Source organism: Scyliorhinus canicula, chromosome 9, assembly GCF_902713615.1.
Source record: "Scyliorhinus canicula chromosome 9, sScyCan1.1, whole genome shotgun sequence".
Lineage (NCBI taxonomy): Eukaryota > Metazoa > Chordata > Chondrichthyes > Carcharhiniformes > Scyliorhinidae > Scyliorhinus > Scyliorhinus canicula.
Window position 1 is genome coordinate 127,445,151 of NC_052154.1, and position 19,397 is coordinate 127,464,547.

A 19,397-nucleotide genomic window follows, 5' to 3' on the forward strand; every position below is an offset into this window, starting at 1 on the left:
CTTGATTATTTAGAAACAAATTTTATTGAAACAAAATAATAGAAACAATATTTAACATGAACAGCTCTAACACTAATAGATTACATGCAGTTTCTTAACCGTAACACACCAGTTTTACATAAAATATCACTTTAAATAACTAAGCCAAGGCAATACTTGCATTTACAAAGCAATTTTTCTTCTGTTAGGGACATTTGTTCAGAATCCTTTTCTAAAGCCTGCCTCGGTGTTAACTTTCATGACCTCTCTGGCCGATTTCCACACCCTTTTCTCTACCTTTATCTGTTCAAAACAGGTATTTCTCTCTCTAAGCTCTGCCCAACTCCTCAAACAAAGATTATCCCCTGAGATGACCACTCCCCTTCCGACAAAGAACAGAGCTATGCCATTCATATGCAACTAACCTTCCATTGACGGACAAATAGGTGATCGGACTCTGTAATGGGCTAATGGCTGGTCAAACAAGATTTTCCTGAATGACAATGGATCTTGAGTGGATCACCTTGGCTGAACCAGGGCATCCTGTGTATTCTCACTAACAAGGCTAAGTCTGAATGGGGCAAGGCAACTCAGGCTGTGGGCATAACCCTCTGCTGCTAGTAGCCTTTTCATTCAGTCTGTTTAACCCTTAAATTGTCTGCTACATCTTGGACCCCATTTCTGGACCCAAATTCCTAATATCTCCCTATCATGGCAAGAGATATTTACTGTGGTTCATTAATCTAGAGGCAATTGCCTTTAAAAACATTTAGATTTCCTTCCAAATCCTAGCCAATCAACAAGATTTAAATTTTCACATGATCTACTATAATGCCTTCGAGAAAGAATAACAAATATGTACTTCAATTTAACCTGGAGAGAAAAAATGGATTAACAAACCCATGGAGTCACCTATCTCTACAGTATCGGAGAATTAAAGAAAAATGGTATTCCAGAATTCTATTGCTAGTGCAGGCAAGACACAAGAATTCAACTTTTCACACAAGTGTATACAATAATATTCTGTTGTTGAACACCTTCCTCATTGTATTCTTGATGTTCACTCCATTTTGTTGTCAGATCTATATTCCTCAGTAACTTAGTACTCTCTATATTCCTCAGTGTCTCTTTGACCAGTCTGGTTTATTTTCACATTCCTTGGACGCGATTCTCCGCAACGGCCGACACCGGAGTGAAACCCGGAGTGTTTCACGACGGCGTCGGAGGCCGCTCCTCGCCCCCTATTCTTCTTTCCCTCCCCCCCCCCCCCCCCCCCCCCCGGGGGGCTAGGAGCGGCGTTGCGAGGAACTCGGCCGCCGGGCCTTGACGCTTGCGTCTGGGCGGCGCGCTGAGAATGACGTGGCGGTGGCGCCTAAGTGACGTCAGCCGCGCATGCGCAGGTTGGCCGGCTCCAACCCACGCATGCGCGGTTGCCGTCTTCCCCTCCGCTACCCCGCAAGACGTGGCAGCTTGATCTTCCGGGCGGCGGAGGAGAAAGAGTGCGTCTCTTAGAGACGCCGGCCCGACGATTGGTGGGCACCGATCGCGGGCCAGTCCCCTCCCGAGCACGCCCGTGGTGCTCGATCCCCTCTCCGCCCCCCACAGGCCCCACACTTACCTGTCGTGCGCTATTCACGCCGGCAACGACCAGGTGCGGTTGCCGCCGGCGTGAACCCGTCGGGGTCGTCAGGCCGCTCGGCCCATCCGAGCCGGAGAATCGCCAGTCACCGGGAAAAACGGCGATTCTCCGAGCGGGGGTGGGAGAATCGCGGGGGGTGTTAGAGCGGCCCTCCCGCGATTCTCCCACCCAGCGTGGGGAGCGGAGAATCGCGCCCCTTTTCTTGCATGTTTTGTGATGTATATTTCTTGATTTATTCCTGACTTTTTTTCTTTTGTCTCTCCTTAGGTCGATGTTGGATGGATGCTCTGGAGTTAGCTCTGCGGTGTTCCAGCCTTCTCAAGCGCAATACAGTTAAGGATGGTGATCTTAACTGCTCAATGGATGCAACTCACACAGGACTATACAGTCTGCTACGAGGCTTCAGTCCCACTCACCAAGAACTCTTCCAGTATGTGTTCAGTCTCATACTCATATATTGACTTATTTCAGTGGACTGTAGAGTGTGGATTTTTATGTTGGCGGGAGGCAATTAGTACTGACGTTAAAGTTCATTCATTGATCACAGTCTGAGATATGGCAGGATCAGTGTACACTATGGTTAAGAATGGCTAATGGAAACATGACCACAGTAATTGGTTGGGCATTAGAGGGTACAGGTGATCATCAGTATGTGTATTTTACACTGGACATTGCAGCATAACTGATAGGTATTTTAGACCATGGCATAGAATCCATGGTGAGCTCTCAACATTATAATGTATGACCCAGTTCCTCCACATGAATCAATCCCTGCTGCAGGAGCTGGGAGTTGTGTGTAAATGGGTATTACAAAGACAAAAGTAGAATATGATAATTCCAGAATGGAATGTGAATGGGAGAAACTTGTGGGGGTGTGGGAGAGGGAGTGTGGCGGACAGGCATGGTGCTGATAAAATATCGAGTTGCTAATGTCACTGTCCAACTCCAGAACTGCTATCCAATTTCTGACCATTTAAATATCAGTCCTGGGCGTTTCTGCTAAATTCATAAATGGTTTCTTCTGCACAGGCAACGTCCACCTGTTTTTCAAAACTTACATCAGTCCAACCTTCAGAAAGTCCACATGGCCCATCTTGACCTCTACCACTATGATCCTACCTCCAACCTCCTTATATGTGTTGTTCCCCATCTCCTTGTCCACCTGTTCCCTTAAGTCTGGTTTCTGTTCTTTTCCCAGGAATTCAACAGCCTCAGTCAAATTCACAAACAATAAACTGTGTGATTGTGACGATGGAGTACCCTCTTTGACCTCTCCATGATGTTTATCATGTCAAGAACATCTTCCTATTACACTACTTCTTCAGCTGCATTGTAGTGTGCTTACAAAGCTTGACTCCTACATCTCTTTTACAGCCAATGCATCGCCTGATATTTGCTTCTCCTCCTGTCCCCACATCTCTAAAAGTTGCGCAAGGTTTGATCCTCGGTCTTCTACTTTCTCATTTACATGTTATCCCAAGGTGACATTATCAATCATGAATTCAGCCTCCATATGTATGCACATAACAAATTCTGCAACTGAGAGCGTGGCAGTGTAATTAGTTTCAGATTAAATTTAACAAAGGTCAAATACAGACATGATGTGATTAATGAATGGCATTCTGTGCTTTAAATTTCTGTGGTTTTATAATTGGACAGCCCTTGACTCCATAGCTACCTCTGCACTGGCAAACTCAAACACTCAAAAGACAAGAAATTGCTTTTGTTCCTCCACCAACACTTTCTTTCCTCTTCCTCAGCACTAATTGAGGCTGAACCAGGCTGCATGCAATGTCAATGTTATTTTCAACATACCACTGAGTTTCAAATCCCATGTTCTATCCGCAAGCATATGTTACATCACCAGCCTTTGCAGCTATCCACAACCCACCATTAGCACTATATTTTGTCACAATTTTTGTCATCTCTGGACTTTATTTCTCTGTAACCTTTTTTTAAAAAAAAATAATTTTTATTGAAAAATGTTGTATTTATACAACATCGAACCATAATAAAATACCAACAATAACAATAATGATAGCAATCATAAACATTCGCCCCTCCTCAATGAACAACACAGCATATTAACAACAACTTAAATTAACACAATGTTAAGTAACATAACCATAGAAAAAAAATAGAAACTATAACAATAAGGAACACCCCCCCCTCCCCCCCCTCCCCCGGGTTGCTGCTGCTATTGACCAAGATACCTATCTTTGAGCCAGGAAGTCCAGAAAAGGCTGCCACCGTTTATAGAACCCTTGTATTGATCCTCTCAGGGCAAATTTGACCCTCTCCAATTTTATAAATCCCGCCATGTCACTGATCCAGGTCTCCACACTTGGGGGCCTCGCATCCTTCCACTGCAGCAAGATCGTCCGCCGGGCTACTAGGGACGCAAAGGCCAAAACACCGGCCTCTTTCGCCTCCTGCACTCCCGGCTCCACCGCAACTCCAAAAATCGCAAGTCCCCACCCTGGTTTGACCCTGGATCCAACCACCCTCGACACCGTCCTCGCCACCCCCTTCCAGAATTCTTCCAGTGCCGGGCATGCCCAGAACATATGGGCATGATTCGCTGGACTCCCCGAACATCTGGTGCACCTGTCCTCACCCCAAAAGAACCTACTCATCCTAGTCCCGGACATGTGGGCCCGGTGCAGCACCTTGAATTGGATGAGACTAAGCCTCGCACATGAAGAGGAAGAGTTGACTCTCTCCAAGGCATCCGCCCAAGTCCCGTCCTCTATCTGCTCCCCAAGTTCCTCCTCCCATTTAGCCTTCAGCTCCTCCACTGACGACTCCTCCACCTCCTGCATTACCTTATAAATCTCGGACACCTTCCCCTCTCCGACCCACACCCCCGAAAGCACTCTGTCCATCACCCCCCGCGAGGGCAGCAAAGGGAACTCCTCTACCTGTCGCCTAGCAAACGCCTTTACCTTCAAGTATCTGAACATGTTCCCTTGGGGGAGCCCAAATTTATCTTCCAGTTCGCCCAGGCCCGCAAACCTTCCGCCTATAAACAGGTCCCTCAGTTTACTGATGCCCACCCTTTGCCACCCCCCTAAATCCCCCATCAGTGTTCCCCAGGATGAACCGATGATTTCCACCTAATGGAGCCTCCATCGAGCCCCCTGTTTCCCCCCCTATGCCGTCTCCACTGTCCCCAGATTCGTAGGGTCGTCGCCACCACCGGGCTCGTGGTATACCTCTTGGGAGAGAGCGGCAACGGCGCCATTACCAAGGCACCCAGGCTCGTACTTCTACATGACACCATCTCCATTCTTTTCCACGCCCCCCCCCCATCACCCATTTACGCACCATTGACACATTGGCCGCCCAATAGTACCCCAAAAGGTTGGGCAGCGCCAGCCCGCCTCTATCCCTCCCTCGCTCCAGGAAAACCCTCTTCACTCTCGGAGTCCCATGTGCCACACAAAGCTCAAAATACTGCTAGTCACCCTCCTAAAGAAGGCGCTGGGGATGAAGATGGGCAGGCACTGAAAGAGGAACAAGAACCTCGGAAGCGCCATCATTTTGACGGATTGCACCCTCCCCGCCAACGACAATGGCAGCATGTCCCACCTCTTGAACTGCTCCTCCATCTGATCTACAAGTCTGGTGAAATTATGCTTGTGAAGAGTCCCCCAGTCTCTGGCCACCTGCACCCCCAGGTACCTAAAACTCTCCCCTGCCCTCCTAAGCGTGAGCCTACCAATTCCTTCCTCCTGGTCTCCAGGATGCACCACAAACACCTCACTCTTGCCTAGATTTAGTTTATAGCCTGAAAAGGTCCCAAACTCAGCTAGCAACTCCTTCACCCCCGGCATCCCTCCCACCGGGTCTGCCACATACAGTAACAGGTCATCGGCATACAACGACACCCTATGTTCCTCCCCACCTCACACCAAACCTCTCCATCTCCCTGAATCCCTCAACGCCATCGCCAACGGCTCGATTGCCAATGCAAACAACAAGAGGGACAGGGGGCAACCCTGTCTGGTCCCTCGGTAAAGCCGGAAGTACTCCGACCTCCTCCCATTCGTGGCCACACACGCCATCGGGGCCTCATATAGCAGCCTCACCCATCTAATAAACCCTTCACTAAATCCAAACCTCCCCAACACCTCCCATAAGTACCCCCACTCCACTCTATCGAAGGCCTTCTCCGCATCCAGCGCCACCACTATCTCAGCCTCCCCCTCAATCGCCGGCACCATGATGACATTCAACAATCTCCGCACATTCGTGTTCAGCTGCCTTCCCTTCACAAAACCTGTCTGGTCCTCGTGTACAACCCCTGGTACACAGTCCTTTATCCTGGTGGCCAGGATTTCTGCCAGCACCTTGGCATCCACATTGAGGAGAGATATGGGCCTGTATGAACCACACTGCTGGGGGTCCTTGTCCCTCTTTAAGATTAACGACATCGTCGGGGGCAAAGTCCCCCCTTCCCACGCTTCATTAAGTGTCCGCACCAGCAAGGGGTCCACCAGGTCCACAAACTTTTTATAAAATTCCACCGGGAACCCATCCGGCCTCGGCGCCTTCCCTGACTGCATCTGCCCGATCCCCTTAACTAGCTCCTCCAGCTCAATCGGCGCCCCCAACCCCTCCACCTGCTCCTCCTGCACCTTCGGGAAAGATAGCCCGTCGAGAAACCTCTCCATTCCCCTCCTCTCCACCGTTGGCTCCGACCGGTACAGTTCCCCGTAAAGTCCTTGAAGACCTCATTCACCTCTACCCCCTTCCGCACCACATTCCCACTCCTGTCTTTCACTCCAGCAATTTCTTTAGCCGCATCCCGCTTGCGGAGCTGATGAGCCAGCATCCTACTCGCCTTTTCACCATGTTCATATACTGCCCCTTGTGCCTTCCTCCACTGTGCCTCCGCCTTTCTAGTGGTCAGCAAATCAAATTTAGCCTGTAGGCTGCGCCTCTCCCCCAACAGTCCCTCCTCTGGTGCCTCCGCATACCTGCTATCTACCTCCAGCATCTTCCCCACCAGTTTATCCCTCTCACTCCTCTCGCTCCTCTCCCTGTGTGCCCGGATGGATATCAGCTCCCCACGAATCACTGCCTTCAGGACTTCCCAGACCATCCCCACCTGGACCTCCCCTGTATCATTCACCTCGAGGTACCCCTCAATACTTGCCCGGACCCTCCTACACACCTCCTCCTCCGCCAACAACCCCACATCCAACCGCCACAACGGGTTCTCTGTAACCTTCTACCAGTCTTTTATCTTTCACTCTCCAAAATCCATATTCCTCTCTCATCCAGAACAATGGCAGCTGCATTGTGCTGTATGCACAAAGCCATGCTCACCCATCACTCTGTCCTCACTGATCAGCTGTAGCTCCCAGATCTCAACGGATCAAGGCTCTCTAAGGCCCTGTTCCACCCTGCCTCTACAACCTAAAACTTGCGTGTTATGTTCTTTGCCCCACCTCTTTCCCTGTCCAATTGTTGCAAAAAGTCCCTACTTCCATGTGCCATTCCCTTGCAATAAATGACAACATTCCATTTGCCTTCCCAATCACTTACTCTACCTGCATCCTAATATTTTGTGATTAATGTATCAGAACACCTAGATCCCTCTATTTCGCAGAGTTGCAATCCTTCTTCATTCAAATGATATATAATACATAATACTATACCGACTTTCCTGTTCCATCTTCCACGTTGCACTAGTTCCTATTTCCCCACATTATACTGTGCCACTTTTTTTGCACACTCACTTAACCTATCTAAAATCCTTTGGAGGCTCTTTTGGGATACATATTACATGGGCGGGATTCTCCCCTACCCGGCGGGGCGGGCCATACCGGTGCCGAGGAGTGGCGTGAACCACTCTGGCGTCGGGCCACCAGAAAGGTGCCGAATCCTCCAGCCGGTGCCGAAGGGCTTGACGCCGCGCCAACCGGTGCCCAAGGGCCTCTGCCAGCCAGCGTGAGTTGGCGCATGCGCGGGAGCGCCAGCATGTTTTGGCGTGATCCCAGCGCATGCGCAGGAAGGTTCTTCTCCACGCTGGCCATGGCGGACCGTAACACCGACCGGAGCGGAGGGAACGAGTGCCCCCACGGCACAGGGCTACCCGTGGATCGGTGGGCCCCGATCACGGGCCAGGCCACCTTGGGGTCCACCCCCAGGGCCAGATTTCCCCCCCCCTCCCGAGGACTCCGCAGGCCGCCCGCAGAGCCAGATCCCACCGGTACAGACCTGTTGTAATATACGCCGGCGGGACCAGCCGAAAACGGGCGGCCACTGGGCCCATCGTGGGCCGGAGAATCACCGGGGGCTGCTGCCAACGGCTCTCGAACGGCATGGCATGAACCCCGGCCCTGCCGGAGAATCTGGCGGCGGGGCGGGATTCATGCTGCCCCTCGGCGATTCTCCGGCCCGGGGCGGGGGGGGTTGGAGAATCCCGCCCCATGTTCCTGCTGAATATGTTTTCGGTGGGGGAATGTGTAAAATAGGGTGGATTATATTCTCAAATAACTTTTTTTAATGTAATTTGATTTTTCTGTCACAAAACACTGTTGACTTTGCCCAGTTGTCCTGCTATAACCTCCTTAATAATTGATTTTAGTGTTTTCCCTATGGCAGAAATTAGGCTAACTGGCCTATAGTTAACTGCTTCCTATATCCCTCCTTTCCTGAATAGAGGACTCACGTACACCATTTTCCAATCTGATGGGACCTTTGCAGAATCAAGATAATTTTGGAGAATTTAACCTATGTATTTAACTATCTCTGTAACCACTTCTTTTCGGACCCTAGGATGAAGTCACTCAACTCCTGTGACTTGTCAGTTTTTAGTTCTAATAGATTCAACCCTTTCCCTGGTGATTGTCTGGTTTTAAGTTCCTTGGTCCCTTTAAAAACGTTTTGAAGATGCTATATGTCTCTTCTGTAGTGAAGGCAGGTACTGTTTGTTCAATGCTTCCACAATTTCCTTATTTCCCAATATCAATTCCTAAACTGCCACTCTAGAGGACACATGCTCACTTTAATTACTCTTTTTCCTTTTTAAATACTTGTTGAAACTCTCTCTTTTTGTATTTCTAGCCAGATTTCACTCGTATCTAATTTACCCCTTTTTAGAAAATGTTAAGTCATTCTTTGCTACTTTTAAAATCCGGTCCAATCTTCTGACCTATCATTAATCTTCACAGAATTGTAAGCTTTTTTTTTCAATTTGATTCTTTAACTTCCTAATTTGGCCATGGATGGTGCATCCTTCTCTCTAGATTCTTTCTTTCTCATTGGCCTGCATCTTTGCTGACCATTATGAAATATCAATTGCTGTTGCTGCAGCCTCTGAAACTCCCATTCTGAACCCTTCATTTTCTACTTCTCTCTCTGCCTCAAAATACTTTCTTAAAATTCACTTGTGTAGATTAACAATTATTTTTGTACTATTTGTTATCCTTAGACTTAACTCTTATTTTCTGGCCTTTTAAGTTTAAGTGATGCTGAGTTTGCAAATCACATGCAATACAAAGACTCTGATATGTACTCCGACAAATCGGACCGAGAGAATGATCCTCACCACGAGGAGCTGGAAAATGACACAAATGAAAAGAGCAGCAGGAGTGAGGAAAGTGACACAGACCTATCCGAAATCCATGGAGAGATGAGCAGAAAGGAATTATCAGAGACAACTTATGTGGCAGAAAATTCAGAGGAGTTTGGACAAGTAAGTGCTGTAGAGCAGTACCACTCTTTCATGTGGTAATGGCATTTAATAAGTTATTTTCCTCATGACCATATGTCCTTGGGAAAATTTCTGAGCACGATTTATAAACTGGCAATCATTGAAGACCAGGCTCCCATTTGGGTGATTTAGATGACAAGAAATATACATAGGTTAGGTGAGTGGGCCAAAATTTGACAGATAATAATAATCACTTATTGTCACAAGTATGCTTCAATTAAGTTACTGTGAAAAGCCCCTAGTCGCCACATTCCGGCACCTGTTCGGGGTGGCCGGTACGGGAATTTAATGGAATTTAATGTGGGTAAGTTTGAGGTTATCCATTTTGGGGGGAGGAATAAAAAGACAACTTATTATCTAAATGGAGAGTGACTTCAAAATGCTTGTGTGGAGGGATCTGGTGGTCCTCGTGCATGAATTGCAGAAAGCTAGTATGCAGATGCAGCAGGTTATAAGGAAGGCAAATGGAATATTGGCCTTTATAACTAAAGGAATAGAGTATAAAAGAAGGGAGGTGCTGTTGCAACTGTATAGGGCATCGGTGAGACCACATCTGTTGTACTGCACACCGTTTTGGTTCTCTTACTTGAAGAAGGATTTAAATGCAATAAAGGTGGTTCAGAAAAGGTTTACTAGATTGATTCCAGGAATGAAGGGCTTAACGTTTGAAGAGCAATTGAGCAGTTTAGGCCTATACTTGCTGGAGCTGAGAAGAACGAGAGGAGATCTAATTGACGTTTACAAGATGCTAAAGGGGATGAACAGAATAGATGTAGAATGGATGTATCCCCTTGCTGGACATTCTAGAATGAAAGGCCGTAGTTTGAGGCTAATGTGTAGCAGATTTAAAACAGAAATGAGGAGGAATTATTTCATTCAAGGGGTCGTGATCCTTTTGAATTCTCTACAGCAGAGTGCAGTGGAATACTAAACAGATTTAAGGAGGTAGATAGATTTTTAATTAGTAGCGGGTGAAGGGTTAAGGGGAACATGCAGGAAGGTGGAGTTGAGGCCGAGATTAGATCAGCCAGGCTCGAGGGGCTGAATTGCGTACACCTAGTTCTTATGTTCTAAGACATTGCTTCAAAGCAGAAGGAAGCAAGTTTAGAAAGTGTATGAACTGAAAGGTATATTGTATTTAGAAAGCTGCTTGTAAATGGGGTGAAGACATACAGTTTGAGGTTAAAAGTAATCCATAAAACCATAGAATCTCCACAGTGCAGAAAGAGGCCATTCGGCCTATCAAATCTACACTGACCTTCTGAAAGAGTGTACCCAACCTAGACCCACTCCACCACCCTATCCCCGTAATCCCACCTAACTTGCACATGCCTGGACACTAAAGGACAATTTTATCATGGCCAATTCACCAAACTGTACCTCTTTGGACAGTGGGAGGAAACCGGAGCACCTGAAGGAAACCCATGCAGACAATGGGAGAACATGCAAACTCCACACACAGTTACCCACGGCTAGTGGAATTGTACCTGGATCCCTGGTGCCGTGAGGCAGCAGTTCTAACCACTGTTCCACCATACCGCAATCATTTTATTTGTATTTTAAAATCCCCTCCTTTCTTGAAGCTAATTCTTACAGAGCACAGCCTCATGGATGCTGAGTGCCCTCTGGTACCTTGCCCAAGTTTCTATTTTTCACTTTGAATCCAGACATTGATTGTCACCAGGTTAGTTAACCGCAAGGGCTAAGTTGATCCTATCCTCATGTACATGTTCCTACAGGGATCATTAGATAATGGTTAGGTTTCAGAATTATGAGTCCAAATTTCCTGTTCCACACAAACCCGGGAGAGTTAAATCCATGCAGTGGTCTTTCTGAATCTAAGATGATGGGGAAGTTTCTCTCATTGGACCTGAAAGAAGAGCCCATATGTTACTGACAGGTTCATAGCTCATTGAAGGTGAAGTCGCAGGTGGAAAAGGTGGTGAAGAAGGCGTTCATGCTAGGTTTTATTAGTCAGAATATAGAATACAGGAGTAGGGAGGTCTTGTTGAAGTTGTACAAGACATTGGTAAGATCACACAATGGAATACTGTGTTCAGTTCTGGTCACCCTATTATAGAAAGGTTTTGTTAAACTAGAAAGAGTGCAGAAGAGATTTACAAGGATGCTACCAGAACTTTGATGGTCTGAGTTATAAGGAGATTCTGGATAGGCTGGGACTTTTTTCCCCGGAGCATAGGAGGCTTCGGGGTGATTTTATAGATGTTTATAAAATAATGAGGAGCATAGATAAGGTAGATAGTCGATACCTTTTCCCAAAGGTAGAGGAGTCTCGTACTAGAGGACGTAGGTTTAGGGTGAGAGGGGAGACATACAAAAGAGACCAGAGGGGAAATATCTTCACACAGAAGATGGTGAGCATCTGGAACAGGCTACCAGAGGCAGTGGTAGAGATGGGTACAATTTTTTTCCTTTAAAAAGCAGTTAGACAGTTACATGGGCAGGGTAGGTATAGAGGGATATGGGCCAAATGCAGGCAAATGAGACTAGCTTAATGATAGAAACTGGGCGGCACGAAAAAGTAAACATCCATGACTCTATGACAACAACGTGATTTTTTTTGGTCTATAGATTGGTGAAACTACTCAGACTGAAACAGTGACTGAAGAAAATAAGAGTCTGATGTGGACAGTGTTGAAGCAGCTACGACCTGGAATGGACCTATCACGAGTTGTATTACCAACTTTTATCCTGGAGCCTCGCTCATTTCTGGACAAACTGTCTGACTATTACTACCACTCTGACCTACTGTCTCAGTAAGTGACCACTTCCTGCACTACAGTAGCTCTCTCCAACATTTGACCAGAATCAACATTCCCAAATGTGGTTGATTATTATGTCTTTCAGAAGATGTTGCAATTAGCAGTCATTTGCAGCCTATAGATGTGAGCAGTCTCACATTTTATGTTTTAGTCGAATCATACTATCGTAGTTTAAGAAATTTTGAAAGAATGCACCAAGCGCCAGATTTTGAACCATGTAATGTTGTGTCTAGTGGTTTCATCTGTTCCCGTAGCGGGTTCTTTTCTGGAACAAGCTGCGAGCCTGTCACTGGATGCCTATAGCTTGAGGGGCACCACTCTGCATCATGCTGGTTGACCAGGAGTCTCTCCCACATGCTGACCACCTGCCACTTGAACAGTATATATTTTTAGGGCAGCATGGTGGCGCAGTGGTTAGCACTGTTGCCTCACGGCACTGAGGACCCGGATCCGATCCCGGCCCCGGGCCATTGTCCGTGTGGAGTTTGCACATTCTCCCCGTGTCTGTGGGTCTCACCCCCCCCAACCCAAAGATGTGCAGAGTAGGTGGGTTGACCTGCGAAATTATCCCTTAATTGGAAAAAAATAACTGGATACTCTAAATTTATAACAGAATATATATATTTTTTTTATTAAAAGCTTTTACAAAAGAACAAAACAAAATAATACACAACAGATGCTACAAGTTATCAAACAGAAAGAATACAATAAACAATCAACACACCCAGTTCCCTCCCCCCCTCCCCATCAGATAAAACGGAAAACCTCCTTAACTACTGATGGTGACCAACTCCTTGAAAAAGGAAATCAAAGGCCCTCATCTTTGGTAGAACCCTTCTACCGACCTTCTATTGGTGACTTGACTTTCTCAAAATGTAGAACCTCCATGAGGTCACCCAACCAGGCCAAGCCACTGGGCGGCGTAGGAGACCTCCACCCAAGCAGAACTCGCCTCCGGGCAAAGATGACCAGGGCAAAGATGAGGACATCGGTCTTCACCCCCGTTTGCAGCCTGGCGGGTCCGAGACCCAGAAAACGGCCACCAGCGGATATGACTCCAGATTGACATTAAAAATCTCTGACATGGTGTTAAAGAAGAAGACCCAAAAGCTTAACAATTTGGGACATAACCAGAATATGTGCATATGATTAGCCGGCCTCCAAGAACACCGCTAATATCTGTCATCCACCCCCCAAAAAAAATCACATCCTCACCTTAGTCAGATGAGGCCTGTGCACCACGTTGAACTGGGCCAAAGTAAGCAGAGCACAGGGGGAATGTGGATTTGGCCCATGAAGAGCCTCACTCCATACCTCTTCATCTAGAATAGGACCCAATTCACCCTCCCATTTTATCTTCACCTCATCCAACAGAACCGATCCGCTGACATGATCTGACCATAAATACTCAAATGCTCCTCCCACTAGACCCGGCCAAAGATAATATCCTCTTCAACAGGGAGGACGGTGGTGCTAGGAGAAGAGAAGGAATAGTCTTCTGCAAAAAAAATCACATCTGGAAGAATCTGAACAAATTGGTCCCAGGGCATTAAAACTTTTCCGACAGCTCCTCAAAACTGGCAAACCTTCCCTCCACGAACAAGTCCCGAAACCTTTCCTGACCCTTCCCCTCCCACGTCCTAAACGTCAAGTCCAAGCTTGCTGGCACAAAGAGATGATTACTACAGACAGGGACTAACAAAGAAATAGAGCTCAATTTAAAACGCTGTCTAAATTCCATCCAGAGTCTCAGGGTGGACACCACTACCGAATTCAAAGAAAATCTAGCAGAGAGAACAGAAATGAGGCTGTCACTAAAGCACCCAAACTCGAGCCCCTACTAGAATTCGCCTCCATTTGCCCCCAAATGGAACCCAGATCACTAAGCCACCCCGGTACTTTTAGCAGCTCAATTATGAAATAACAAATTAGGCAAAGTTAACCCACCCTCTGGAGAATCGCCTTACGAATCTTTGGGGTCAAGCCCACTCAAATAAAAGAGGGCACTAACTTGTTAACTCTAGCAAAAAGGATTGAGGAAGAAAAATGGGGAGACACTGAAAAATAAATAAAATCCTCAGGAGGGCCTTCATTTTAATAGACTGGACCCTGTCTGCCAAGGACAGGGAAGGTTGTCCCACTTCTGCAATTCAGACTTGACCCCATTCACCAGACGAACATAATTTAATTTATGGAATATGGAATTAAAGGAAACTGGGTTCACACTACAAAGAAGCAGATCATCTGCTTACAAGGATGCCTTGTGCTCTCTTCCTCCCCGACTTATCCCCTTCGACTTACTGGAGGTTCCTAACGCTATGGCCAGTGGTTCAATTGCCAAAGCAAACAGAAGCGGAGATAATGGACATCCCTGCCTCTACCTCCATTCAACGGAAAATACTCCAACATCAATACAGACACTAGCAGTTGGCCCCGAAACACCAAACAAATCCAAGATATGAACTTTTGCCCAAAACCAAACCTCCCAAGAACCTCAAAGGCCGAATGGCCTCCTTCTGCATTGTAGGCATTCTACGATTCTGTGATATATCCTCACTCCACCCTATTGAATACTTTTTTGCCATCCATGTACAGAATCACCTCTGGTTCAGGCACAAGAGGGGGGGAAAGAACAATATTCAGCAGTCGACCTATATCTGCCGACCCTTAACAAAGCCTGTCTGGAAGGCATTGCTCCAACTGCAGTGCCTTTGTGGGCAATTTAACATCTGTATTTAAAAGCAAAATGGGACAAAATGACCCACATTCCATTGGGTTCCTGTCCTTCAGGATCAGGGAAATAGAGGCCTGCACCAATGTGATGGGTAACGAGCCCCGGGACAGAGTCATTAAACATATTGATGGGATCAACTGACCGGCAAATGTCTTGTAAAACTCAATGGGGAATCCATCAGTGCCAGGAGCCTTACTGTCTGAATTAACCCAATATATTTCATTATTTCCTCAGGACCCAACAGGGATTCCAACTCCTCCCACCTTTCTCTCTCCACCAACGGAAAGGACAATGCTATCCAAAAACGTCACCATGGCCGAACCCCCCTCTGGGGGCTCCGATCTATAGTGATCCCTATAGAATGTTTTGAAGCAGCATTGGATGGAAACCAACCTGCTGCCTGAGTCCTTTATCTGCACAATCACCCGAGAGGCAGCCTGATGCCTCAGCTGATCAGCTAAAAGGCAACTGGCCTTTCCCCCCATGGTCATAAAATGATTCCCTCGACCGTCTAAACTGGCTCACTGCCTTACCTGTTGATAGCAAATCAAACTACATCTGTAACATTTTCCTCCTCACAAATAACTCTGTGGAAGGGCCACGCGAGTACTGATGGTTCACCTCCAGGATGGAGTCCATCAACCTCTGCAGCTCCCCCTTTTCCACGTGTGCCTTGCAAGAAATTATCTTCCCTCCCCTAATGACCACGTTAAGGACCTCCCACAGCATAGAAGGCAAGAGAGACTCACTTTTATTGAATTTGATATACTCCCCAATTGTGGAGGACATACAATTGAAAAACCCTTGTCTACCAATAGCGCCATATTCAACCTCCATGCCGGGCGTTGGGAGGGACCTGACTCTCGGACCATATCGACAAAATGTGGAGCATGGTCTGAAATCACTATCACCGAAAAACTCGCCGCCTTCACCCAGGGAAGGAGAAACCGTCCCGCCACAAAAAAGTCAATCTGTGAATGGAAATGGGAAAAGAAAGACAAATCGTATTCCACCACAGTTCTACTTGCGACCCCCCCCCCAAATCTGTTACAGAAAAGCCAATTACATCTATTGCATCGTTGAAGAAGTCAGTCATTTGGGCGTAGATCGATCGATCGATCCTCAGATGCAGAATACAGTTTAAGTGTGTGTCGTTCTCCCCCCCCCCCCCCCCCCCCCCCCCCCGGCAACGATTAGCTGATGTGAATACAAGTCAGGAATGGAGGCCAGCAACTTGTTTGCAAAACCTGTGTATCATTTGGAACATAAATATTAAACACGACCACAAAGGTGCCAGCCAAGGACCCACTAACAATCCGATATCTACCATTTGGATTGCCAAGATCCAAATCAGCTGAAAACTAAACACTTTTATTGATCAAAATTGCCGCCTCCGGGCCCTACCATCGAAACCAGAGTGAAATACCTGACCCATCCACCTCTTCTGCAACCTAGTCTGGTCCCTTACCTGCAAATGGGTATCCTACAGGGGCACCATATGAGCACTCAAACTTTTCAGGTGCACAGATACCCTCAACCTTTTCACTTTGACATTCAACACACATACATTCCAGGTGACCAGTCAAATTGGGGGCCTCCCACCCGGCATCGATCCGAAGTCAGCCATTTTCACCAAAAGGGGTCATCCATCAACTACTTGGAGAGTACAGGCACCAGGCCCACCCAAGATTGCCACCCATCCCACCAGAAAGACAAAATAAAGAAAAATCTGTATTCGCTGTCAGCAAGCTGTCCTTGCCCCCCCCCCCCCCCCCCCCCTCACCTCCCTACCTCCAAACAATACCCAAATGCACATACACATAACAATGAGGTTAATGGAAATCCCAAGATGCCAATTCTACTAATCCTAACCTCAAACAGAACAAAAACAAATTTAAACTATGATAATGAGCTGCAGCTACCCCTACCGCTCGTTCCTGCTAACTAGCTAACAATTCAGCTAGCAGGACGGCCCCCGCCCAGAGTCAAGACAAATATTGACAGCAACAAAAAAGTATAATAAAACCCCTTACAAACATTTCAACGGGGAGTCATATTTACCCATAACAATTATAACACCAAGAACAAAATCCCCCCATACCCTTCCTCACTCAAATCCAAATTTTGAAGCTATCGACCCACCCAAGAAAAAAGAAATGTGGACATACACAAAAAATCCCAACATCTTCCCACAACCACATACCCATCCCCACCATCCTAATACCACACATAAACCCCGATCACCGCACCCAGCCCATGTTTTTTTTACAAAAGCCCCTACACCCACTGGCGCTTCAAAAAAAGTCTTTTGACTCAAAATTCACTCTGAGCCTTGCCGGATACACCACCCCCAAATCCAACTCCAGTCTTAAAGACGGCAACCATAGATTTATTAAATGCCGCCCGTTTTTTTAGCAAGCTCCACTCCAACGTCTTGATACATCCTGGATAGCGTGACCTTCCCAGTTGCTCGATCCAGCTCGAAGGCCACCCTCCCCCACCATCTTCCCAAACATCTTGGAGAAGTATTCTGTGGGAGTTGGGCCTTCCAGTCCCTCCGGCAAACCCACAATTCTGATAGTCTGCCTCCTGGAATGATTCTCCAGATCATCCACTTTGGCCTTCAGTTCTTTATTGACATCCACCAAGTGCAACATCTCAGCTTCCAGAGAGGCGATCTGGTCACTGTGCTTCAAGAGAGCTGCCTCCACTCCCTCTATTGCGGCGCCATGCACTTTTACCAACTTGTTGGTCTTTTCCAACACTGACCGAATGGGATCCAGAGCTTCTTCTATCAACCGCTTCTGTTTCACCTAAACCATTAGTGGAATGGACAGACTCGCAGCACCACCCTCCAGCACCATTTTCTCCACCAAAGAGCCCCGAGAAGTCTCCAACTTCATCAACAAATTTCTTTCATTTGTTTTCCCTGGTTCATCTGGGTACTTCCCTTGTGTGGGCACCTTATATCATCGATCAGATAGGATTTCAAAGTACCCCCAGAAACTGAACAAAAAGGGCTAAAAATTCAGTACTCTGGTGGGAGCCATCTCGTATGCGGCCTCCCTCTACATACTGTCTTACCATCCAGCCTTACCATCTGCCATTGACATTTTGGAATGATTTTGCAGATTGATACTCAATCTGTTAGGCACATTATGAATGCACCTTCCTTAGCCTGGGATGGGACTTGAACCCAGAACTTCTGGCTCGGAGGAAGGGGCGCTGCCAGTTAATAAAGTATAAGGGTTCCTTCTATTTGTAAATAGATTACAAAAAACAAGAAATTGTATTAAACTTTTGGTATTCTTAAAACACAGTAAGGCCTCAACAGGAGTACTCTACCTCATATTGGACCAGTGAATACTGCTTTAAAAATTATTCCACGATCATAAATACCTAAGACTCCGAAGAATTTGGTGTGTAGGTTATTAGACCTGGTGCAGGATTCTCTGCAGCCCCGCGCCAAAATCGGGTTTGGCGTGGGGGCGGAGAATCTATGTTTACGCGGGAATCGTGCCCGGCGCCGCTTCCACTTCACGCGCAGATTACAAGGCACGGTTGGGGGCCATTGACAGAGGACCCCCCCCCAGCGATTCTCCGGGCAAAACTGGCCGAGTTCCCGACGGCGTGGTTCTAAACATGTATTGCCGGTCGAGAACCTCAGGGGGCGGCTGCGGACTCAGTCCGCAACCGCCCTAGTAGGGGGTGGGGGATCGAGCACTGGGGGGCACCTCTTGGGCGGCCTGGGCAGCGATCGAGCGTCTCGGATCTGCGAACGCACACCATCTCGGGGGGGCGAGAGCCTACATTTTTGATGTTCGTCCACGTCATCCAAGGCGCACGGCATAGCCGCCGCCGTGCACATGCGTAGACTCCCGACCGGATGTGCAGGGGCCGTATCCGCAGCCAGAGCTGTGAGAAGCACTCCGGGGCCCGGCTATCTCCCTGCAGGTAAGTGAATCGCTCTTGACTTTTTTTAAGGAAAGTCAAGAGTGAAACAACAGCATTTCTGCGCCGCCGTGGGGACATAACCCTATTTTTGGAGAATCCAGCCCCTGGTTTGCAATTCAGCCCGCGGATCAATTAAGAGTTGCTTGTCTAAGTGGGTATACATGTTATAAAATGTTATTGCCATTAAATTGCTAGTCTCACTGAAAGGGACTAAAACAATAGAGAAAATAAAATGGAGCGTGTTTCATTCGGACAATGCAGAGGGAACTTTGTACAATATCTAAATGTATTGTATATGGGAGTACTTGATGTGTGGTGTTGAAAAAGCCTTGCTTGCCATTTGACTGATGGTTAGTTGATGGGACAGAACTTAATCGCATATAATTTACAACATTTAGTAACAATATAAAAATAAAGAAAGGCTAGAAAACTTGCAAATCAATTAAGTCATCGTTCCAGCTGGGGATGGATGGTTTGTTTTATATACAGACTTAGTTTAACTTTTGTACTCTGTCTATTTGTACCAGGTTCTCATATGCTTTATCAGCAATGTATGCAACTTCTATGGCAGCCTGCAGTCAT

General features: G+C 47.1%; 1 protein-coding gene across 1 annotated transcript in view; it reads left to right on the plus strand.

Annotated features, from left to right (window-relative positions):
• Window positions 1-19,397, plus strand: part of LOC119970937 (oxysterol-binding protein-related protein 8-like) — a 69,869-nt gene that overhangs the window by 28,651 nt on the left and 21,821 nt on the right. Inside the window, exons 7-9 of the mRNA XM_038806047.1 lie at window positions 1,886-2,048; window positions 9,092-9,326; window positions 11,937-12,121. Of these exons, the coding sequence (XP_038661975.1) occupies window positions 1,886-2,048; window positions 9,092-9,326; window positions 11,937-12,121 (583 nt within the window). The remainder of the gene's footprint in view (window positions 1-1,885; window positions 2,049-9,091; window positions 9,327-11,936; window positions 12,122-19,397) is intronic.